The sequence below is a fragment of the Solanum stenotomum genome, unplaced genomic scaffold, assembly GCF_019186545.1.
Source record: "Solanum stenotomum isolate F172 unplaced genomic scaffold, ASM1918654v1 scaffold21764, whole genome shotgun sequence".
NCBI classification, from domain to species: domain Eukaryota; kingdom Viridiplantae; phylum Streptophyta; class Magnoliopsida; order Solanales; family Solanaceae; genus Solanum; species Solanum stenotomum.
Window position 1 is genome coordinate 74,034 of NW_026026690.1, and position 25,739 is coordinate 99,772.

Genomic DNA, 25,739 nt, shown 5'->3' on the forward strand with positions numbered 1-25,739 from the left:
TTTTGTGCTATCATTTCTCCATCCCTAAGAAAAAGGGAGAGAAATTGGTGGCTTCATTTGATCAATGCGGAGATTGCGAATAGAAGTTTGAATAGGTTACTCAATTATAAATATGCTCAGATAATCATTACTTACCAAATAATGTATATAAGAGGTTTTTTCTGAACCAAAATGTTATTTACTCTGAGATTTTGTATGTGGAAAACTATATATAAGCAAGAATTACTTGGACTGAGAATGGAAAAAAAATTAAGTGAGTCGACTGAATAAGAAGTGGAGATAGCACCAATAAAAAAACAAATGGAGTGGTGATAGCCTACCACAAGCTACTTAATTCCCCACTATGTTGATTGGAATGATCTAAATTTTAAGATTCAGGAATATGGATCCAAGTATGGATATAAGTGCAGGGATTCGGCTAAAAATAATTCAAATATCTAAAAATAGAGTTATAAAAATATGTCTAAATTATGGTAGACTATTTGGAAAAAAGGGAATGCATGAATTTTTGAGAGGAAGTTTGAATATGTAATAATTATTAAGTACAAATGCATCGACTTACTGTTTTTCTTGTATAACATGGCTATTGCAAATTGATATAGAGGCCATGATAGACTTCTTGAGCTCATTGGTCATTCAACTGTGATGTTGACCCAATGATATCGGTGTTATCAAAAGTGCAAATAAGCTTTAAGGTCCATTAGGGCTTTACGTGCAAATAAAGCGTGGGCTTAAATGAAAACTGTCGCAAATGGAGAAAAAATACAAACACATATGTTTAGTCCAAGACTAATAATTATAAGCATGAATACCCTTCGGGGTGACCTAGTGGTTTGAGTTTGGGACTTTCATGTTGGAGGTCTCAAGTTTGAAACCCCTTGCCAGCGAAAGCAAGGGGTTTGCCTTCTGGGTCGAGCTCGTTGCACCGGGCTTGCCTAGTGCGGGTTACCTCTCCTATGTGATTTGCGAGCTATTGCATAGGAGCGGAGGTTTTACCCTGTGCGCACCCAAAGGGTAGTGGCTGCGAGTTTCCTTTGTCATAAAATAAAATAAAATAATTATAAGCATGAATAAGAAATATATGGACAAAGAAATTGAAAAACAAATAACTCTAAAGTAAAATATTAATTGTGAAGTGTCACTTTCTCAAGAAATGTTCATTGAGAAGGAAAAGTATGTCTTAGAAAGTTGATGACAACATAAAGTGCACATTAAGTGAGCCGAAGCGCTCAACATGTTTTGCGCCTCGCTTCAAGGCCTTAAGCGTTCATTTGAAAACTCTAATAAATATCTTTATAGCACCTTTTTTAACCGAGGTTTTAATACAAATATCTTTTGACAATAAAAAAACATATGCTTAAATTATATATTCACCCTAGCTTTTATTTGACTTCAGAAATCATTGTATGTGTCTCGAGTTTCTCTTATTGATTTTGGTCGAAGTACCGAAAATTGATTTCCCATATCGGGTAAGGATCCCACACCCATGTTGTGTCGACAAGGGTGCGACACCGTCAAGAGTCTGCACAACTTAGATTGCCTATGCTTCCAATCTATAGCTGCTTGTGGTTGATTTGTCCCTATTCAATCTATCACATAAATTAGGGAAATGTTTGGTATATTTATTGCCATTTTCTCTCAACTTTCTCTTACGAGAGAATTTCCTTATTGTGCCATTAGAGAAAGTTTGACACATTTCTATAAACAAAAGCGTTGAATACATATTTACTTACTTTGTCAGGAGTACAGAATAATTGCTTACCCTTTTGTATGTGACATAAGGCTTCTATATAAGGGGCTCTTCTTATAGATTGTAACGCGACCAACTCCAAAAAGAGTTCGCTTCTTTTCTTTNTAGCATACAGTATAATCTAGAAATGTACAAGGGTATCGAAATTGTGACTGTTTGAGTGAAACTTGGGAGAAGACTGGTGTAGTTGAATGACAGAAAAAACCATAAGACATAAAGAAAAGGCGTTTGTTAATCAGGTAAACATAGTTCCTTTGAACAATCGGAGTGGTCATTTACATCGTCTGATGTATTTGTTCAAGTTAAAAGTAGATAGTGAAGCTAGCAGGCCATGTAAAGTTCAATATTTTTACTTCAATAGAGAGGCCTTATTAGTCTCTGGGTCTTGTACATCTGGTGTTTGTTTCTTAAGCAACTGAATAGGTCTAAATCTCCATTTACAAATGGAGTATGTGTAAGTGGAGCCCCTGTAAATTTGTTTTGGCATTTTCATGGTTGTAAGTAGCGATGAACGCTTGTTGATACCGATGATATTTGTTTATTTTTCTATTTTATGTTCCCTTTCTAAAGAACAAGAGCATTTCTGTGGTCACTTCTCCTCAGGAAAGAGGAGAAAATGCTTCATTTATCCTTCAGTATTAGTCACATCTCGTATTCATTTAGTAGTAGTAATTTTGTCCATTCGTTGCTAGAATCTTGTTTTATATTGTTACATCTCCAGGTAGAGAGACAAATTTTTTGTAATGTTTTCTCAGTCCCAAAGTAGACGGAAACAGCCTCTACCTCCACGAGGTAGTGGTAAGGTCTGTGCACACTCTATCCTTCCCAGATTCCACTTTGTGAGATTTCATTGGACATGTTATTGTAGTAATGTAGATGGAAACTGGGAAGGATAGTATTTCTCATAAATCATTTTGCAATATTCATGTCTCTCTTCCTATTAACAAAAACACAACCTCCACATCTCTACTCCTTTTTTCCTTTTTTGGGTACAATGGAAAACTAAATACATTTCTTAATATCTTTCATAAGCTATATGGCTTAAAGTTTGCGAGTTGGGTTAGCTCCATATCCTTGAGCGCGTCTTCTTCATGTTTGTGACCTTCATTCGTCAGAAAATCTGCACATTGATTTGCCTCCCTCTCTCATCCTTGAGTGATTTTCTTCATGTTTGTGACCTCTGTCCGTCAGAAAATCTGCACATTGATTTGCCTCCCTCCGTCATTCGTGAGTGATCTTCTTCATGTTTGTAACTTTCGTTCGTCAAAAAATCTATATATTGATTTGTCTCCCTCCCTCCATATGTGTATATGATAGTGATTTGTTCATTTTGTAATACATATTTGCAATCTTTAATAATAGCCCTAAGAGGATGACACTATTATCAAATTATGCTCAGCTGTGAAAGTCATTAGTAGAGAACTTCAAAAACAAATTAGAGTGGATTACCTATCTACTAGGATCCTAATGTCTGTATATTGAAAGTGGCTTAAAATATAAAGAAATAAATAGATGAAAAAAAATCAAATCAACCTATAGTAGGTATATCGATTGTGGGTGGAACTTTAATTATATATACATAAAATTGGAACGAAAAGTGTGCAACTCTCAATGGTATCATGCACAAATTAGGATAGAAGGTTTATAGGTTGTAAATGCATTGTCTTGTTATTGTCCATTTATCTTAGTAGTCTTAATATTCTAGTTTCTTAACCTTCGATTTTCTATTTGTTATTTCTTGTACCACAATTATCATATTGTTTTATTATAGTTTTTGTTTGTTGTTATTGTTAATTTAAGCGTAATTGAGTTTGAATTTTTCGAGAAGAAAAAAAAGAAGATCGCAATAATTTCTAAAAACTAATGAGATAGAGAATATCTCCCACGAAAAATATTTTTTTTAGAAACTATTTTCTTAAAACAAGTTGATTTCTTATTTATTATCCAATGTTTGGTAAATATTTACTTATTTTTGATAAAATATTTTTAAAAAAATTTATACCACCAAACGTTGAATGAGAAATGTTTTTCTTCCATGCCAAACACACATAATTACAAAGTGATGGGTCTTTCTAACATAATAGAAACTTGAGGTAGTATTTTGCTATTACAAGCAACAACAAGGCCTTTTTCATCAAAGGTGATTCATAAGAAAACCCTAGCCCCACCCCTTATAAATAATGGCCTCTATATTTTGTTAAAAAATGAATAAGAGAAACAGCTTCCACCATTGANAGCTAGAGGCTTTAAAGATCCCCAGAAAGCAGCCAAGCAATTAACAGCTGAAGCGTTGAAGAGAGACAGCAAAGATGACATATCTTGTGTTGTCGTCAAATTTAGGTGATAAACTTGTCATACCATATTCTTATACTTTCAGATAAATAAGTGTGACTAGCATACAGTATAATCTAGAAATGTACAAGGGTATCGAAATTGTGACTGTTTGAGTGAAACTTGGGAGAAGACTGGTGTAGTTGAATGACAGAAAAAACCATAAGACATAAAGAAAAGGCGTTTGTTAATCAGGTAAACATAGTTCCTTTGAACAATCGGAGTGGTCATTTACATCGTCTGATGTATTTGTTCAAGTTAAAAGTAGATAGTGAAGCTAGCAGGCCATGTAAAGTTCAATATTTTTACTTCAATAGAGAGGCCTTATTAGTCTCTGGGTCTTGTACATCTGGTGTTTGTTTCTTAAGCAACTGAATAGGTCTAAATCTCCATTTACAAATGGAGTATGTGTAAGTGGAGCCCCTGTAAATTTGTTTTGGCATTTTCATGGTTGTAAGTAGCGATGAACGCTTGTTGATACCGATGATATTTGTTTATTTTTCTATTTTATGTTCCCTTTCTAAAGAACAAGAGCATTTCTGTGGTCACTTCTCCTCAGGAAAGAGGAGAAAATGCTTCATTTATCCTTCAGTATTAGTCACATCTCGTATTCATTTAGTAGTAGTAATTTTGTCCATTCGTTGCTAGAATCTTGTTTTATATTGTTACATCTCCAGGTAGAGAGACAAATTTTTTGTAATGTTTTCTCAGTCCCAAAGTAGACGGAAACAGCCTCTACCTCCACGAGGTAGTGGTAAGGTCTGTGCACACTCTATCCTTCCCAGATTCCACTTTGTGAGATTTCATTGGACATGTTATTGTAGTAATGTAGATGGAAACTGGGAAGGATAGTATTTCTCATAAATCATTTTGCAATATTCATGTCTCTCTTCCTATTAACAAAAACACAACCTCCACATCTCTACTCCTTTTTTCCTTTTTTGGGTACAATGGAAAACTAAATACATTTCTTAATATCTTTCATAAGCTATATGGCTTAAAGTTTGCGAGTTGGGTTAGCTCCATATCCTTGAGCGCGTCTTCTTCATGTTTGTGACCTTCATTCGTCAGAAAATCTGCACATTGATTTGCCTCCCTCTCTCATCCTTGAGTGATTTTCTTCATGTTTGTGACCTCTGTCCGTCAGAAAATCTGCACATTGATTTGCCTCCCTCCGTCATTCGTGAGTGATCTTCTTCATGTTTGTAACTTTCGTTCGTCAAAAAATCTATATATTGATTTGTCTCCCTCCCTCCATATGTGTATATGATAGTGATTTGTTCATTTTGTAATACATATTTGCAATCTTTAATAATAGCCCTAAGAGGATGACACTATTATCAAATTATGCTCAGCTGTGAAAGTCATTAGTAGAGAACTTCAAAAACAAATTAGAGTGGATTACCTATCTACTAGGATCCTAATGTCTGTATATTGAAAGTGGCTTAAAATATAAAGAAATAAATAGATGAAAAAAAATCAAATCAACCTATAGTAGGTATATCGATTGTGGGTGGAACTTTAATTATATATACATAAAATTGGAACGAAAAGTGTGCAACTCTCAATGGTATCATGCACAAATTAGGATAGAAGGTTTATAGGTTGTAAATGCATTGTCTTGTTATTGTCCATTTATCTTAGTAGTCTTAATATTCTAGTTTCTTAACCTTCGATTTTCTATTTGTTATTTCTTGTACCACAATTATCATATTGTTTTATTATAGTTTTTGTTTGTTGTTATTGTTAATTTAAGCGTAATTGAGTTTGAATTTTTCGAGAAGAAAAAAAAGAAGATCGCAATAATTTCTAAAAACTAATGAGATAGAGAATATCTCCCACGAAAAATATTTTTTTTAGAAACTATTTTCTTAAAACAAGTTGATTTCTTATTTATTATCCAATGTTTGGTAAATATTTACTTATTTTTGATAAAATATTTTTAAAAAAATTTATACCACCAAACGTTGAATGAGAAATGTTTTTCTTCCATGCCAAACACACATAATTACAAAGTGATGGGTCTTTCTAACATAATAGAAACTTGAGGTAGTATTTTGCTATTACAAGCAACAACAAGGCCTTTTTCATCAAAGGTGATTCATAAGAAAACCCTAGCCCCACCCCTTATAAATAATGGCCTCTGTATTTTGTTAAAAAACGAATAAGAGAAACAGCTTCCACCATTGAAATCGATTGTTAATCTTAGAGTTTATGAGTTTTATAAATTATTTATTTTTTATTTGTTATTAAAAATGCCTCTTCTTTCAGCTACAAGGGCAGAGATCTGAGATCGATTTCTTGTAGCTTTGTTCTGGAGGCATATATTTATTTCAATTCGAAGGTTTATTTATCCCCAGATTTTGTTTTTCTGGGTTACTTCGTCTTTGATACATTTGTTCTTTGAACTATTAACATTTTTATTTGATTGGCTTTTTTTTTTTTGCTATTTCTAAGCTACCGGCCGTAGATAATAATTTAAATAGATTGTTTTTTTTTTATCATGAACGTTTTTTTTCATGGAATTAACAGTTTATACTGTCGACTGAATATGGTGTAAACCAATGCAAATATACAATATTTATGTTTGCATTTGACTTATGGCCATTTATTCTTGTGTTATATCGAATTTGAATTAGTCGGACTTCAAATAAAAATCAAAAGCTCAAATTGTAATGGCCTAATCGTGTTCAAATTGCAGCAACAATATTATGATTCACATTCAGTTTGAAACAATAACTAAAAGAAGTTCTCCAGTTTTTATTCTCAACAAAAACTTGTGATCTAGAATATCTATTAAACTATTACTATTCGAACCCAGAATTTATAAATGGAAAATGGTTATTTTATCTGTGTCACATTCATTAGCACAAAAAATAATAGTTATTGGGCCCGTGCGTAAGGGAGTTTATGTCCAAGTATAAAATATAATATTCAATGACTCTTCAAATTTCATTTGTGTTACATAAATTGAGACAACAAAAATAATATATATTGGATCCATTTTAATTTATTTGTCTTTTTTTTTTAGTTTTTTTTATTTGCGTAAAAATACTATAAATCATGATAAATGACAACATAAAATATGTTTTGAAAAAGATACAAAAAATTTCACTGATTCTTGAAGTTAATTTATCGTAAAAATATTATAAATCATGATAATTGACAACATAAAATATTTCAAAAATAAATACATATAAAAAAATTTGATTGATTCTTGAAATTAATCTATCGTTAGAAATTATGTATAAAATAAAATAAATTGTGATAATTGACAACTTAAAATATTTATTTAAAAAGCAGAAAAAAATAAATTGACTGAATCTTAAAATTAATCTATCAATGTCACATAAAATGAGACAAAAGTAGTAATATGTATTGTTTAATGTGAAATTATTGAAAACAACGTAAAATGTATTATAAATCTTAACAATTAACAACTTTTGATTGACTCTTGAAATTTTATCTATGCTGCATACATTGAGACAAGCGGAGTAATATTAAGTATTTAAATATTACGTACAACCATATTGCTTTTTGTAGGCTACGAATTATCGTGGTCATTTTTTAGGCTGATACAAGTTTTGTACATTTTATATTTTTTTTTAATATTATAAATCGCAATAATTAATAATTTAAAATATTTTTAAAAATATATTAAAAATTGAGTTGGTTTCGAGAATTTTATTTATACTATATAAAATGGGACAAAGGAAGCAACATATATCATTTACAAATGACTTAAAAAGCATTAAAAATTACAATAATTACTAATTTAAAATATTTAAAAGCTATATAATAAGATAGGTTCGCTCTCAGAATTCTACCAGGCTCACATATATTGGGACAGAAAAAATAACACATATCATTTTAATATTACCAAAAAAGTATTATAAATAATAATAATTAACAACTTAAAATATCTAAAAGACATTTTAAAAGGGTTAATTTGTCATTTTATCCATATCACATAAATTAGGACAAAGTGACCAGTAATGTAGGTTATTTGAAAGTTACATAAAAATATTATAAATCACAATAATTAATAACTTAAAACATTTTTAAAAAAAATAAATAAATTTGGATGACTCTCCAAATTTTATTTGTGTCACATAAATTGAGACAACAAAAATAACATATATTGGGTCCATTTTAATTTATTTGTCTTATTTTTTTTAGTTTTTTTTATATTTAAAAATTGCGTAAAAATATTATAAATCATGATAATTGACAACATAAAATATGTTTTGAAAAAAATACAAAAAATTCCACTGATTCTTGAATTGAATCTATCATAAAAATTCTATAAATCATGATAATTGACAACATAAAATATTTCAAAAATGTTATATGTGGGTAGTCTTATTATGCCTTAAATAGCGTCAAAGAAAGTACAGGTTTGTGATAAAAAAAACTTATTCTTTTATCCACGCAAACAATCACTTCAAAAACTCGGTTATTAGCCCCAAAACATATCATTTATATTATTGAATCCGTGCATAGTACGGGCAACATTATCTAGTTTTCAATAGGTGAATGAGAGTATTTTTGAACTTTTTCAAATAGTGTATTGGTACTTTTGGTCTTTTTTTATTTATAAATATTTGTTTTGTATCTTCTAAACTTATTTCTCATCTTAACATTTGGGTTTGGTTGAATGTATTATATATTGGAATTGGAATAAAAGAAAAAACTGATTAATTTTAAAAGATTTATGGAATTACACGTCCTAATGTGTGTATAATGTTCATTCTGTGCTAAAACAAAAATTAGGAGATAATAGTACCTCCATAAAAATAAAGTGTCACTAAACTTCAATTATAGCTCAAAAGATATCTATAGCTTTTCCCTTAATTCAATCATTTCTTTTTAGGAAAAATTACGCGGTTAAGCAAACTTATACTACTTAATTACTCATCATAGCTATAGTTTGTTATAATTACCACTCACGACTAACATTATACATTAATTACGCGAGCTGATTTCGAGTTTGTATAATTTGTCACATTTGTATATGTATAATTCACCAGCATATACAAATACATATGTATAATATACAATTATCTAACTTATATACATATACAATTCACCTCTCTCCCGCTCTGCCTTCCCTTGCTCCCCGCTCTCCTCCCTCTCCCAATCTGGCTCGCCTCTCTCCTCCCTTTCCCAATCTCACTCGCCTTTCTCCTCCCTCTCCCAATCTCGCTCGCCTCTCTCCTCCCTCTCCCAATCTCGCTTGTCATATATACAAATGCATAAATATAATATACAATTATCTAACTTATATACATATACAATTCACCTTTCTCCCACTCTCTGCCCTCTCTCGCTCGCCTCTCTCCTCCCTCTCCCAATCTCGCTCGCCTCTCTCCTCCCTCTCTCAATCTCGCTTGCCATATATACAAATACATATGTATAATATACAATTATCTAACCTATATACATATGCAATTCACCTTTCTTCCACTCTTTGCCCCCTCTCTCTCGCCTCTCTCCTCTCTCACCTCTCTCTCCCAGTCTCGCTCGCCTCTCTCCTTCATTTAGCATGTAGCTACGAATTGTAATTATCAAACTATAGCTATAGAAAGTAATTAGGCTATTTTTGAGTGGCTATATGTGAAAGTTCCCCTTCTTTTTATAGCTTAGATTCATCTAGCATGTCATGACTCTATAAATACTTATTGGAACCTTTTTGTTGGTTTTTTTTAGTACCTCCGTAGTAAAATATTTTTAGTTATTGGAGAAACAATTTTATCTATTGTACCACATCTTTGTTAATATAGGGAGAAATAATCTCATTTATTGTATCACATCTTTGAAAATATAGGGAGAAATAATTTCATCTATTGTACCATATCTTTGTTAATATAGGGAGAAACAATTTCAACTATTCTACCACATCTTCGTTAATATAGGGTGAGTAGAACGGTTGTTAACGAAATATTTGCACCATATGGCTTTGTTAGCCCTATTTAACTATTGTTTCCCGTTAGATTACAACAAAAAATAACACGTTAAACTAATTATACAATTAAAGTGTGANAGTTTTCATCCAATGAGTTTACTACTTAGAAACACAATGATACTTTAAAATAGTGAATCAAATTTGTATGAAGTCTGTATAATCTGTTCTGAAATTATAATAGCCAAATATTAATTCATGTGTAGATGGTATCTGAATAGAAGATAGCATATGGTATTATATATCATCAAATACTTAAACAGAAAAAAAATTATCCAAAAGTTAAACAGAAAAAAATTATCCAAAAGTTAAAAAAATAATACATAATTCTTAAAAAGTAGAAGTTGCAATTAACTATTTCAAACTTCTTGTCGGTGGTCTTGGTGTAGGATAATTGGTGGTATCCGAAACATGTTCTTTTGCTATGCGAGGTCCACCAAATTTTCTAGCAACCGTACCAGTAGTGATCGTGCCATCCTCATTCGTTGTTTTTCCATAATGCCACAGGATTGTGGCATACCTTTCACGATGGTACTTTGCATCGATTTCAACAGCTCCCATGTCAAAAACACCATTGTTGATAATTCATATGTTTATACACAATTAAGATACAATAACATTAATGTTAATACATAATTCATATCATTTTATAGTCAAATCCATAAAACATTTTTTTCATAATTCATACAAAATACATCACCCAAATTTTATAGTCAAATCCATAAACATTTTTTTCAGATTTGGAACAAATTTCACACAAACAACTGTTTTGAAAACAATAATAAGAATAATGTGATATAAAAAAATAACTATTTTGAGTAATGTGAAAATAAATTAAATAAAGTACTTACCCTTACAACTTTTTTGGGGTTTTTGTATTTTGGTAATTCCGATTCCTTCTTCTTTGTTTTACTTCTCGTAGATGGTTTTGATGTTTGAGCAACTTCAACATTTGTTGACTACCAAAATCCGAATAGAAATCGAAATCGGAATCAGGAGGGGTTTCAACAAGTGTTTTCCCCTTCCTCTTCTTCCCCTTTTGATTTGCCGGAATAGCACTTTGCTTTGCTTCATTATTTTTATCTTTTTGATTCTTCGATAGAGAGGAACCACCGGTCACCGAAATTTCAATAGTTTTAGGCGGGGGTATTTGGGATAATATATTGAACGATGGAGCATGAACATCATCAATTGAAGTTTCATCAAATTTGGGACTCTTTCGAGAAATTTCAATGGGTTTCTTAAACATGATGATGAATAATCGTGGGGGAGGGGGTGGACTATTTTGAAGTTAGACTTGATGAGAAACAATGGTGAAAGTGGGATAGTGTGTTGTGGCATGTAGGAGTGAATAAGTGTGGGGGAGGGGGTGGGATTGACGAATGGGGATGGTAACGGTAAACAAGGAAAGAAAACATGTATGGAGAAAATCCCTAAAATTGAGTAACTGAAAATTTTAGTTCTAAAAAAAGGAAGTGAAATCAAATTAATTACCTATTATTAATTAATAATAAAAACCTTTAAATAGATTAATAATTTATTAAAATAAATATACTTTGATTTTAGAATAAAATTAAATTTAATTGATATGTCATAACCCGTAAATAATCTGTTATAAGCAAAAAAAATTTAAAAGTAGATTTAAAAATCGTAATATTTACTCTTAAATGTGTATATGGGGTGATAATTAAAATGCAACCTGAAGGGAAGAGAGGTAATTATGTACTAAACTAGTGGGATTTGTGTTGTTTACCCTTAATAAGAAATAAGAATGGTATTGAAATAAAATAATATTCTATGTATTTTAATTCATTTGTCCTATTTTAACTAGAAAAGTAATTTAAAAAATTGAATAGTATAATCTTAAATTAATATGTCGAGCTATATATCTCGTGAAATATGCACGTAATTTATTACACAATAAATTTTTAGAAGGAGAAAGCATGGAGCTCCACGAAGACACGATTCACATTAAAGTTAGCATGGACCATCTTTAATGTTTATTTATTTATAAAAATAAATGAGAACGTATAAAAATATCATAGAAAATACTCCTTTCATCACGTATTACTTCAATAATTCGTTCATAAAATATTTATCAATTTATAAATCAAGCTAGAATTAATTAAAAAATTAATTTACCTTTTACATTATTATTTTTAAAAGTATAAATATTACAAAGTTTTCAAAAAGTTCCTAGTTGAGTAGTTGTTATATCTTTGATATCAATGGATAGTATCCTTCTTATTTGTAATTGCTTAAAAGAGGTTCGAAAAGTGAAAAATGACAAATAATATGAGATCGTGGGAATATGTAGATGTAGTTTTGTTCTCCTTTAACGACAGCCACTCACTGAACCCATATCTGATTCCTTGCCCTTTCTTTAATTTTGTTTTCTTTCGTTTTTATTGCATTAAAATACTGAAAATTTTCTGCAACAATTATGTTGACATGATGATAACACTAAACTGTTTTTTTATTCCAAGTTGGAACAGATGGTAAAACTTTGTTCTGAATAATCATATAAGTAACACTAATACTAGTAGAAAATATAAAATTAGCTATGAAAGGTGTCGATAATTCTCAACTAATCTATTATTAAAAAATTCTGAATTTAATTGAATTGTTAATAGCTTATTACTAATCCATGAAATTAGCATCAGATTTTTACCATGTGGGCTATAAAATTTTGTCCGTTATTAATTTTTTAATTTTGTAGAGATGTAAGTAACCAAACATTTAAAGATGGAAATTATGTGGCCGACGTGCCGACGCTTTTAATGCTTGAAAAATTCCCATCTGTTTTTCTCCGCACATTGGTATTATCAAATTAAAATTATGGTAACCTAATTGTTGTAACAAACTAAAATTTTATATTACAAGATTGTTCAACTTTTGTAACCAAAGATCAAAAGAAAAATATAGAATGACATAACTCAAAATCTCTAATGAGATGGTTTATATATAGGCATTTTTAGTGCACATCTTTATTCCTTTAATCAAGATATTAAATATAGTTATTTGATAGCATATTAATTGGGTTCTCCGTTGTGGATGGATTCATAACAATTGTCTTTTTTTTTTTATGAAAAAAAGAAATTTAAAATATGGTAAAAAAATCGAAACAAAACTAACATATATTGAAAGACGTATAAGTTTATCCACACCCAATATATTACCATGAACTAATTGCAAATGACTTTTACACATCATATAATAAAAAAAAACAATCATTTTACGAGGAAAAACAAGAAATTATAAAAAAAATATTTATCTCAATAGAACTAGTAAGATAAAATCTAACATCCGCTGCTTGTATATTTCTTATTATTATTATATAAATAAAATAAGTTAGCCCCTAGACACCTAGCCTAGCTAGTGGATTTTTCTTAAGAAAAAAAAAACCAAGATATAAAAGTCCACGAAAAGAATTCAAATCAAAACACAAGAATATTCTTATGATGAAGACGTTAGATTACCATTGGAAAATCGAGAATTATTTTACGAAATAACTCCTTATAATTTCCACATTAAAAGTAAAAAGAATATGGTGCTCTATTTGTAATATCATTTTATATTTTTAATGACTTGTCTAGTCTCAAGAAGTTTCGAATGCTAAACCACTTTATTCTAATACTTTTGAAAAGCCAAATTAGCTCAACAACTTTGAATTGTATTCTATAATAATCCAATGCAATACTATAAAACGTGTAAAAGATAATATTTAAAAATTATTTTATGCCCAACTGAGAATTACTTTTCTCAGGTTTATAATCATTTCGAAGTCAATTAGATAGCTTTGACCATGAAAGAGTTTTTTTTTTTCCTCCATCCGGTGTTTGGTGCCCACATTGGAACTCTGATTAATTTTGATAATTTATTTTGTTGTTCTTTTGGAATTTTCGAAAAAATTTATTACCCTTTTGGCTCCAGACTCCTTAAAATACAACTTTAAGTTTGATTTGAAATTTTCATAGTCAAACACTAATTATTAAATAAAATAAAAAATTATTTTAAAAAATTAATAACTTTACAATCAAACGGATATATAATAATTAATAAGTATCACTTGATGTACTCTAACCAATTTGCATAGTATTTGTTTAGACACTCTTATATAGAAATAGCTTTTCGATGTCATTTTCTTATATTGATATTTTTAAAGTTAATGTTAAAAAAAATGAGAGAAAAAAAACAAAATTTCCTAAGAAAATAACTTGGTACCAAATTATTTGTCAACAAAGATTTCTAGAGCACTTATTTAGAGGAAACTTTTTATTGGTATAAGTTCATATTAAGTAAATTATTTAATGAGGTTGTTAATTATTTTAAATTTTTTATAAAATAGTTCAAAAAAAATAGCCTTTAATTTTTTTTCTTAAATATTTTTTTAAATTGTGTGTCATATTCTAATAATTTACTAATATTGACTAGAAGAACAATAATTAACATGATTATTTATCATTAAGCTGTGTTAAGCATTGGAAATGATTAGAAAAATAACTAATTAATACTAACGGTTTAACATAAAAGAAAAATACTCTTTCCATCCTATATTAGTTGATCATTTTTCATTTTGCATGATGCTTAAGAAATTATAAATGAGAAGACAAATTTATTAATTCACCCCTTAAAAATTTTCTTGAGAATTTTACAAATAAATGTGAACAATTTTATAAAAAATTACTTGCAAGGGTAATATAAGAAAAATGTAATTAATGCATTCTTAATTTAATAAAGTGGACAACTATTTTAGTATACTGATCAATTAATATGAGACGGAAGAAGTAAATTTCTTAATATGTTAAAATATCAAGAGTATCAAATTTTGTTTTAATAATAGAGTGAGAGAAATTAATTGAGTTCCCCAAAATATTCATGCTTAAGACATGAAGAGGAGCCAACAACAATAGAAATTTACTTATTCAATATTCAAAACAAAAACACACATTCATCTATGTTTTTGACCATTCCTTTTGACCTCAAAATAATTCATATAAATATAGAAAATTCTTCATCCACTTTCCTTTTTCTTCATTACAATTCCCCATAAACCTCTAATTTTTCTTCTCAAACTCTGAAAACACACACAAAACTTTGTAATTTGCATTTTTCAGTGATGCCCAAGTGCTTTAGCTTCACCGCAACTCAAAACCGGTGCCTCAAATCCACTTTCAGCAGCCGTGGACTCCGATCTACTTTCACTGACCTCAAAGATGGTACCATCATGCATTGCTGGGTACCCAAATCCAAAAAACCGACCCGACCCGATTTGGTCCTAATCCACGGATTCGGAGCTAATTCCATGTGGCAATGGAGCGAAACGGTTAGAATCCTTTCCCGTCACTTCAACGTCTACGTCCCTGACTTACTCTTCTTCGGCGACTCGTACACCACTCGGCCGGAACGGACTGAGTCGTTTCAAGCTCAGTGTGTGAAGCGAGTTATGGAGGCGAACTCGGTGACGAAGATGAGCGTTGTAGGGCTGAGCTACGGAGGATTTGTGGCGTATGATTTCGCGGCGCAATTTGGGGATTGTGTTGAGAAAGTGGTGATTTGCTGCGCCGGAGTTTGTTTGGAGGAGAAGGATTTGAAAGAAGGATTGTTTGCGGTGAGTAGTGTGGAGGATGCGGCCAATATTCTGCTGCCGCAGACGCCGGAGCAAATGAGAGAGCTTATGGGTTACACGTTTGTTAAAGCTCCGGCCAAAGTGTTGCCGTCTTGCTTGCTTACTGACTTCATTGATGTAAGTCTCTTTTTTTTTTCTTTTTTTTTTATTTACTTTCCTTTTTAGTCGTTTAAAAAATATAACCCTTTCCTTTCATGTGCCATATTTAAAAGTTCACGAAACTAAAAGATATTTTGATATTTTTCACTAATCACATCAAAATCCCACAAATGAATTGAAACGATAAGAATGGTAACTTTGTGTTAATTATGATTTAGCACCACTTCATCCCTACATTATTGGAGAATTAAAAATTGATTTTTCATTTTGGAAATAAATGTTGTCTGAATTAACGAAAATTTTGAATTATAATATTTTATATAATTAGGATATACTAATTTTACTTAAAAAATTGTATGCTCTAGTTCACGTAATATGGAGGGAGTAGTATTTTCTTCTTCTTAAATTCAACTATATGTTGTTAAGAAGCAAAGACAATGAATGCGTTCTGACGGGCCGTTGAAATAGATATACCAATTTAATGTTACAATAACTATTTGATCTATTACAATTAAAAAAAATACTGTATTAATTTATATAATAGGTGAAATCTTATAATAAGAAAGGATTATTTACATGAATCAATGTAAAATACAAGTAAGGAATAAAAAACTTTTTTTTTTCCTTGAGATAGGTTACATAAGGATCTTCTTCAATATTATTTTAATAAGGGATAATTTCAAAGATATATAGTAAGTTAGATTCTATTTGGATCGGCTTACTTTAGGCTTTTTAAAATATTTTAAAAATGTTTGGGTAAGATAATAAAAATTAAAATATTTATTCTAAGTTAAAATAATAAAAGTAAATCAAAACTATAACTTATACTCCCTCTGTCTATTATCGACTTAAATGATAGGGGTAATTNCTTAATTGTTCAATCTTCAAGACTATTTTTAAAATATTCTTCCAATTTTACCCCTCATTTGGATTTTCAATGTGATGACTTCAATAAAATTTAATTAATGTTTAGTTATTTTAATTATAAGTTTGACAATAATTAATAAGGGTAAAAATGGAAAACTATGTTTAATTTATGTCTTAATCTACTTTTCTTAAAGGGTGTGAAACACCTCAAAAATTCAATTAATATGAAATGAAGAGAGTAATATTTAATACGTAGCAAAAATAAAATAGACACAAAATGATAAATTATTCATCAATTTTATATTTAAGTATTAGTAGTATTCATTAGACATGCTCTTAATCCTAGATTCTTCTTGCATTTACCAAAAAATATCGAGGAAATTAAAGTGGATCATCCACTTGTGCAAAATGCCAAATCCCCACTTAATTAGGTTGTTTAATATTTTTTTCACATTAGACATGCTCTTAATCCTAGATTCTTCTTGCATTTACCAAAAAATATCGAGGAAATTAAAGTGAATCATCCACTTGTGCAAAATGCCAAATCACCACTTAATTAGATTGTTTAACATTTTTTCATGCCCTCAAGATCCTACCATGCGTAAATTGATGAAATAATCAATTGTGCCCACTAATAATATAATTTAAACAGACAAAAATGATTTTATAAAAATCATTCATTTTTTATTTATATATTCCATGTGTTAGTTTTACCATCTTTTATGAAATAGGTCATATAACTAAAATAATATTTAATTATTTAAAAGACTACAAATTCCCACGTCAATTTATGGTCCCTGCGTAGCTCATAAACATTAGGATTTAACCTATATTGTGTATAAACATCTTTTATACAGCATTATACAGTTTATACAAGTTTGCTATATTATATATAATAATTTTTCCCAAGTATATATTGGTCTACTTAACGTAAATTTTTCAAAAGCAGTAAATATTTTTAAATATTTCTCTTTCCTGTTGACCCTGTTATCGCAATATCTGGCCGACTAGGTGCCTCCAATGGAACGTTTCATGTGTTGTTTACCTAAGCCAATTTCTGTTGTATTATTGTTGAAAGGTCTGAGTTTATTAAACAGGGAAACCAAATGAGGTTAAAGACATTGACGTCTTTTATCAAAAATAAAATAAAAATCGAAGATTAAACTAATGTATTAGAGATAATAATAACTAACAATTCACAAGTGACGTATTAATAATGTGCTCCTCAATCCATATATTTATGTGTTTTAGGCATCCCTTACGAAAGATATATAATAGTCTCAATCATAGAGTACTAATCCGTAATTAATACTCCACTAATTGAGTATGCATATTTAAACACCATTACTTGTCTCTATCATCTTAATTGAATACTCCAACTTACAAGAATGATCATTTAGACCCCTCCAACATTTATGTGTCACGTCAATATTATGTGTTTACAAAAAACAGTGAGGAAAAATTAAGTAAATTTGATATATAAAAATCCCTTATTTGTTTCTTCTTATACTGCTCCATATTGTAATGAAATAGTAAATGAGTATTTTGGGTGTTATATATGTGCAGGAAATGTTTACACAGTATGTAGAGGAGAAGAAAGAATTGCTTCTTGCAATTGCTAAAGACAGAAAACTTTCTGATCTACCTAAGATCACTCAGGTTTTTTTCCCTTTTCCTTGTCTACATTTGCACTTTTCTCTCTATTTTGTCCCCATCTTTAATCTTTTTTACCCTTCCAAGACAAATATTCGCGAGACATAAGTTTATATTTTCATCATAATATCCCACAAGTTATGTCCCCCACCCCCCTCTACTACATTGATCAAGAATTTTTCCTAATATTGCTCTTTATTTTGCAGCCAACATTAATAGTCTGGGGAGATCAAGACAAAATATTTCCTTTAGAACTAGGCCACAGATTGAAAAGGTTCATTTCCCCAACTGGGTTAGTTGAAATTTTGATTTGCACTTTGTCAAAATATTTACATCCCCTAGCTCGATAGACATAATTATACATGTCTGCGCTCATACATCTCGATTAATTTTGTTGGATATATTGTGATAGAATCATGCTTGGTTACTGACTTTCTGAATATTTTTGGGCAGGTATTTAGGTGAGAATGCTCAGATGGTAATCATTAAGAATGCAGGCCATGGTTTTCTTTATGAGAAACCAAAAGATTTCCATAAGCCTTTGAAAGCATTTCTCTTGGGTAACACAAAAACTGCTCCTCCTCAGGACCAAATATGATTTCACTTGCTGCCTACCATAATGTAACTTGGTCATAATGTATCATCTCCATTTTTTGCTATTTAATTCATGTATTATTGCTCTACCACCATCCTAAGAAACATTTTAACTACTATTATAAAAGAATTTTAACAACTACCATAGTTGCTCTCAAATCTCGATTTCTTTCTGGGATTCGTAATATGAAAGGCAATTCAAAGCCACCACACTGTGACATGAAAATGCCACGATCCATTGACGTATAGTAATCATTTGTCTGAATCACAAGCATTTCTGCAAATGAAATTTCAAATACCTGATGGATAGCCCTGTTTGGACTTTGGACCCAACCTGCTCAATTTCCACCTCTAAATTTAGCTATATTTCGAATAGAGCATTCACATCATGCAACAATAGCAGCAATTTTTTTTTACTGAAAATGACAAGTACTCTGGGAATGTTTATGTATATGGAAGAAGAAAGTACAAAGCCAATAGGCATGAATCCCTGAACATTATATGAAAAACAAAGACTTTCCACAAGCTAACATGTCTCTTGAGGAGCCAGCATCACAATGATTCGCCGACACCTCTTGAACTTCAACTAGTTCTGTAAACATGAAAAAGAAAAAGGCAATTAACGTGACAAGACAGGCTTCAATTGTCCAAGCTATACGTAGTTGTATATGGATCATTTCAACAAGGATATAACAGTGATATTGAAGTTGAACCAACGGTTAGAAATCATACCTCTCCCTGGCGCTCATCACCCTTAGAATGCTCACCTGACAAAATGATCACATATCAACGTCATTTCAATCAGTAACTATTTTACTTCTTTATGTTTAATTTCAATAGATCCTATTCGTTGGTATGGATTCAAAATCAGCTCTTCGTTTTCTCTCGTCATATATCCCTTGTAAGTCAGGATCAATATATATTACAGTCAACAGAAATTAATTTTATGGAGCTATGCAGCATAAAAAGGCAAAAATTAATTGCAAAAGCAACACCTTTTCCCATATTTACCAAATGTAACAGGCATTTGAACCTAGCTCATAATCGTCCACAACCATAAGAAAGCGAATTAACTTAGAAAACATTGAAGCATCCCATAAGAAGTACGTACCTCCCTCTTCAAGATCTGATGTCCACAAAGTGAGATTATCCCTTAGAAGCTGCATGATAAGGGTGCTGTCCTTGTAGGATTCTTCACTTAGACTATCAAGTTCGGCAATAGCTTCATCAAATGCCTGCTTGGCCAAGTGGCATGCCCTGGTAGGAGGTGGATTAAACAAAAGAGAAACAAATTAGGTACGGGAAGTATCCTTAATAAAAGCAGATCACAAGTTAAATTACCTTCCCGAGGCACGATCACATGTACAAAGAAAAAGAAGAAATGTCAAATACTCAATACAACAACAACAACAACGACATACCCAGTGTAGTCCTACAAGTCTTGTAGGGTCTGGAGAGGGTAGGATGTACGTAAACCTTACCCCTACCTTTGTGGGGTAGAGAGGTTGCGCCCGATAGACTCTCAGCTCAGAAGAAAAGATTTCAAAGCAGGAAGACAAATATGTCAAATACTCATAGATTACCAAAATTATCCATTGAAACTGTGTAAATATATTTGTAAAGGCAACAGCTCAATATCATCAAATGATTCACAATTTCACAGTTTGATGAGAAAATCATTTTCAAAAGTTCCCCAGTTAGTATCTCCAAGCTCGTTTCATTATGAAATGGGGAACAAGAAACAAGGGGTGTACTTGATGGACAATGATAAGTTAAAATATCTTTTGTCTAGTCATAACATATTTAGCTTCTGTCCATACAGTTGTTATCTAACCTCTCGGGTGAATTCAGAATCTCATAGTAGAAAACTGAGAAGTTCAACGCGAGTCCAAGTCTGATTGGATGAGTAGGAGCAAGATCTGAACTAGCAGTGGCAGTAGCAGCCTACAAAAATAGAGCAATAACCTAAATTAGGAACAAGACATAAAACCAAAGAAAATATAAAAATAATGTGCAATCATGAACAACAAATATAAGAAACAAATGCTGCAGATCTTTTATATTGACGTAGAAGAACATCTGAGCCAAATTTGAAAGCGGTTGAACAAAAGAAACCTCATAAGCTTTAAGTGATTGTTCAGACGCCTCTTTACGATCATCCCCTGCTTTGAACTCTGCTAAATAGCGATAGTAATCTCCCTTCCTGGATGTGAAGTAAAAGGAGGTAAACTTGTAAGTTCATCAATCAATTTTTGGGGATAAAAGGGAAGAAAGACAACAAACTCAGATAAATTAAAAAGAGGGTCACACGGGAAACAAAATGTATTAATCTCCATCACAAATAAGAGAAGAAAGAAAGTAAAAAGGTCAGCAACTTACATCTTGTAGTAGAAGACAGTAGATTCTCCAGTAGTGGACGAAGGAACAAGGTGCTCATCGATCACTGACAATATGTCGCTGCATATTTTTGTAAGCTCGTCTTCAACCCTCTGCCTGTAAGTCTTTATTCTCTTAACATTCTGCTCATGACCCTTACTCTCCTCCTTCTGTTCAATCGAAGACAGTATCCGCCATGAAGCCCTTCTTGCTCCAATTACATTCTTATACCCAACCGACACCAAATTCCTCTCTTCAACAGTCAGTTCGACATCCATCTTAGCAATCGCCTTCATTGCTTCAACCATTTCTGGGACAACAAATAGAAAATGCACAATCACATATTTATCAAACTTTAAGAAAACCGAGCAGTAGTAGTAAGTAAAAGATTGCACAAACTTATTAATTATGAATAGTAAAGCTTCAAGTCTTCTCTCATTTGTATTGCCTGCCTGTATGCACAACATCAATTTTTATTATGAAATTGAAAGCTTCAAGCCTTCTCTGATTCACACTTTTTCGGCTCTACGCACAATAGTTCTTTCTCCTCCATAAGAAAGATTAGATAAGATAGACTTAAGACCAACGGGATCAAGCCAAATTACCCTTTTTATGCTCAAATAAGGCTTCATCCACTCTTCACTTTACATTATAATGTTCATCCTACAGCATAATCAGAAAGGCTTTCATCTCTCAACATGGCATCAGGTACCTTAAAACTTTTTCCTCTAGTTATATTACCATATACAATCATAAGATGTGTTTCTACATCATATAATATTACCCCATTTTTCACAAAACAACGGTGCATTCACATTAGCTTCCACAGTATTTTCCACCACAATACTACATACAACCTAGCAAATACATGTCCTGCTATGTAAAAACTAGATTAACCTAGACAACAAATTATAAAGGTGAACCATTTTCCTCCAAGTCCACTTTAGTTGACATCTGTGCTCATAGATCATCTCAAATAAATGCCAAATTATTCATCAATAGCTTTCATGTTCGCTACACCTTGGTAAAAACTCTCTCAATTGATCTCAAGAAGTAACCACTACTCTTAGAGAAAATCATTCTCCTCTAAAGGGCATTTTAATTCAGTCCATATCTAGCGGAGACAAAAACACAAGGTGATTTCTTCCTATGTGTCCAAACTTCATGGATAGAATTACCCGGTATCAGTGTTGGTGGATCGTATAAACTACCCCATTGAATTAGTCGAGATGTCCGCAAACTGACTAGACACCATGGCTATAAAGAAGAAAAAAAACATCTTTTATAGAACATCAACAACTGTTCAAGGCAATTTCCAGTCTAATTTGTTAAAAAAGACAATCTAGCATAACAATCAGCAACTACATACTAAAGGGGCACCCCAGAATAGAGAAACAAAGCAAATGAGCAAAAAAGATCACAACTTTATGAAATCCCAAAAGAACAAAAAATTTTTGCAACTAAAAAAATTAACTAAACCCCAAAAGAAATAAATCTAGAGATTTTGCAACCAAAAAACACCCAGTATTTTTTTCAAGATTTTGCAACCAAAAAAAAAAATTAAAAAACCCATTTTGAAATCAAAGAAAAAAACAAAGAACTGATACTAAATTTCTACAGCAGCATCAACAACAACAAAAATGAAAGAAATTTAAAATGAAAAATGTATACCATCATATCTCTCAGCTTGCTCAGCCAGCCTAGCCAAGTAAACTTGTTTCTCTCTTTCCTTCTCCATTTCTGCTCTCTCTCTCTCTCTCTCTTCTCTCTTTGCCTATTTTCTTTTGTTGAATTGAATTATATGATGATTCTCTTCTATATGTGAAGACTTTCACCTTTTCTTTGGACTATATTCTTTTTCCCTTTTATTTGTCTTTAACACACAAAAAAATGACTAAATTAAGGCCCTCTTTTAACTTATTAAAATATTGCTATCATGTTTTGATCCAACACTCCAATTCCTAATCAAGTTTTTTCAGTTAAATATGTTGTATTCAAAGTTTTTAAAACAAAACTCACATATTAAACTGTTAAGTTAATCACAAAAATTATATCATCTCATTTAATTATACATATCACTCTCAAATAAAAAATATCTAAAATTTATGACTTATTAAAATAAGAGTATAACTAAATGACATATTTTATCTAATTAACTTAACTATCTACCAGAAAAATAAAAAGATATATAATATTTTTTTAATTGTGAGTCAAAAGTGTGAAAAACTAGAACACATTATTAGAATTAACAATTAAAATCAGTACCTTAATAAGTTGAAAATGTTGTTCAACTATTAAATAATTAAGTTATTTACCTAAAACATATTATTTCCTTAGTTATATCATATATGCATTAACCTTCATATGATTAATTTTTTTTACATACTTTATATAATTATATTAATTTAACTACCTATTAGACATACGAGAACATATATCATATTTTTATAATTAAGTGTATAATTAAAACACATTTTTAGAATTAAAGTTTATAATTGGAATTTTATTTTTTTTAAGATTATGCGGCATTTGGTAACTGCTTTCAAAGGGGATGTACTTGATACTGGTTTTAGTGGGAACAGTGGGCGCTTAAAACTACCTTGGATTTCTCAAATCGCCGGCGATCAAATCTGGACCGTTGATGATGGGGTTAGAGAGAATCACAGCCGTTTGATTGAGCGTGCAGAGCATAATGTTAACAGGAAGCTGTCGGTCACATGGCTGTCGGATTGACTAAGATTTTACTGTAACTGTTTTGAATATTGTCGGATGATAACAAAAAAAAATAAAAATTAACGCAATAAAATTATTTATTTACTTATATAAAATATTTTTCAGTTTTTTTAAAAAAATAAATAAATTATAGTTCTACGAAATTTAACTAAAATATTTAATATGGACTAACACCAATATTAAAACGGAAAAATGTTCAAAATTTTATACTAATATCTGTGATGCTTATAGAGTATGTACATGTCTTTTTTAAAATCGAATCAAAATCAATAATTCAACTACAAAATCAATTCATAACTTATTAATATTGGACTATTGAATTATCCATTAGTAAACAGATGAAAATTTACAATTAACGACTTAACGATGCACAATACATACTACTCAACTTTTTTTATTAGACAAATCGCTTACACGTTAGGAATAATTATATTATGTTTATACCTTTTATATATATATAAAATTGGAATTTATATAAAGTTAAAACGTAAGAGGGGTTCTGCTTAATTTGTTTGGAGTGTCTTTTCTAGTATTTTTTTTCATCTGGTGTCTGATATCTATATTGAAGCTCGACTGATTCGCATTGAAAGTCCCTCGTTGTGGGTAAAGTGTTCCCTAACAAAAAAACTTCATATTTAGGAGAACTCAAACTCGAGACCTCTGATTAAAGATAAATGAGTAATTATTACTCTACCACAATTCTTGTTGGTTCGTTATCTAGTTATAATGGTGGTCTTAGTAATATTGTTGTGTGCCTATTTGGTGAGAATACTTCGGTACGTTGTCAGTTTTGTTTTCTTTCGTTTAATAATGTTGGTACTCATGAAGTAAATGTTTGTGATAAATGGGTGTGATATGTTTTGAATAGTTTTTTTTGAATTTTATTTTCTAAGATTTTGTGTTTGCTACTGTGTGTTCTTATTTAGCAATTGGCATAGAAGTAATAAATTTGAAAGTCATATTTTTTTGACTTAATTTGCTTCACACTATTCAACGATAAACCTTTTGAATTTTACCTTTTCTTATCAGTTATTATTGATAAACAAATAAGTCAATTGAGAACTAATTAAATCAATCAATATCTTATCGATTAAATTAATATATTTAAAAATCGACAAGTGAAATGTTAAGGGTAAATATTCAACTGAATAGCACCTGCCCTAAGCTATATTATTATCTTTTGCTTTTATAAATCTCTTGAACAATTAAAAAAATATCAAATGTACATCTTGCATAAATAATGGAAGTCACATCAAGGAAGATTTGAACTTAACATTTGGACAATTTTTATTGCTCAAGACGATACTTCAATTATTACACTATATTTACTTGACTTACAACATAGCTATTGGTAAATATCAAAAAGTACATGCTACAAATTTGATGTTAGCCTATCAAATCTCCCTAAAATAAAATTGTCTCTAATAAGATTAAAGTGATAGGATTTGAGACGAATCATAAAGTAAATGAATTTGATTTTGCATATGTTTTGTCCTCATTGTATGCATATACGTTATAATAATTAATTTGACCTAAGCACGATGAATAAAAAATAGCAAAGTGAGTGATATAGAAGAACACTACAATTAGGAAAAGGACACGTTCAAATTTACTATAAAACTTGTGAAATGATTCAATTTGTTTTTTGTTAATGGTTGGGTCAACTATAATAAAATTATTATATTGTTATTTATTAAGGACTGAAGCTTTTCAATATATAATTTTTTTTAATAAGAAAAAAGGAT

At 30.6% G+C, this 25,739-nt stretch overlaps 2 protein-coding genes across 3 annotated transcripts; one reads left to right on the forward strand and one right to left on the reverse strand.

Moving 5' to 3' along the window:
• Window positions 1-14,946: 14,946 nt before the first annotated feature.
• Window positions 14,947-19,044, forward strand: LOC125851055 (uncharacterized). Of its 2 annotated transcripts, none has more exons than XM_049530850.1 (4): window positions 14,947-15,789; window positions 18,205-18,297; window positions 18,498-18,583; window positions 18,745-19,044. In XM_049530850.1, the coding sequence occupies exons 1-4, from the start codon at window positions 15,163-15,165 to the stop codon at window positions 18,887-18,889; spliced, it is 951 nt and encodes a 316-aa protein (XP_049386807.1). In that variant the 5' UTR covers window positions 14,947-15,162; the 3' UTR covers window positions 18,890-19,044. The 2 variants fall into 2 exon arrangements, with proteins under 2 accessions (XP_049386807.1, XP_049386809.1); XM_049530852.1 differs by having other exon boundaries at window positions 18,498-18,565.
• A 229-nt stretch (window positions 19,045-19,273) lies between these two features.
• LOC125851059 (14-3-3 protein 7) lies at window positions 19,274-23,091 on the reverse strand. The gene is made up of 7 exons (XM_049530857.1): window positions 22,933-23,091; window positions 21,265-21,571; window positions 21,001-21,088; window positions 20,720-20,829; window positions 19,997-20,142; window positions 19,618-19,652; window positions 19,274-19,477 (listed from the first exon to the last, which is right to left on the reverse strand). Exons 1-7 carry the CDS (start codon window positions 22,997-22,999, stop codon window positions 19,472-19,474), a joined length of 759 nt encoding a protein of 252 aa, XP_049386814.1. The 5' UTR covers window positions 23,000-23,091; the 3' UTR covers window positions 19,274-19,471.
• Between the last annotated feature and the right edge of the window lie 2,648 nt (window positions 23,092-25,739).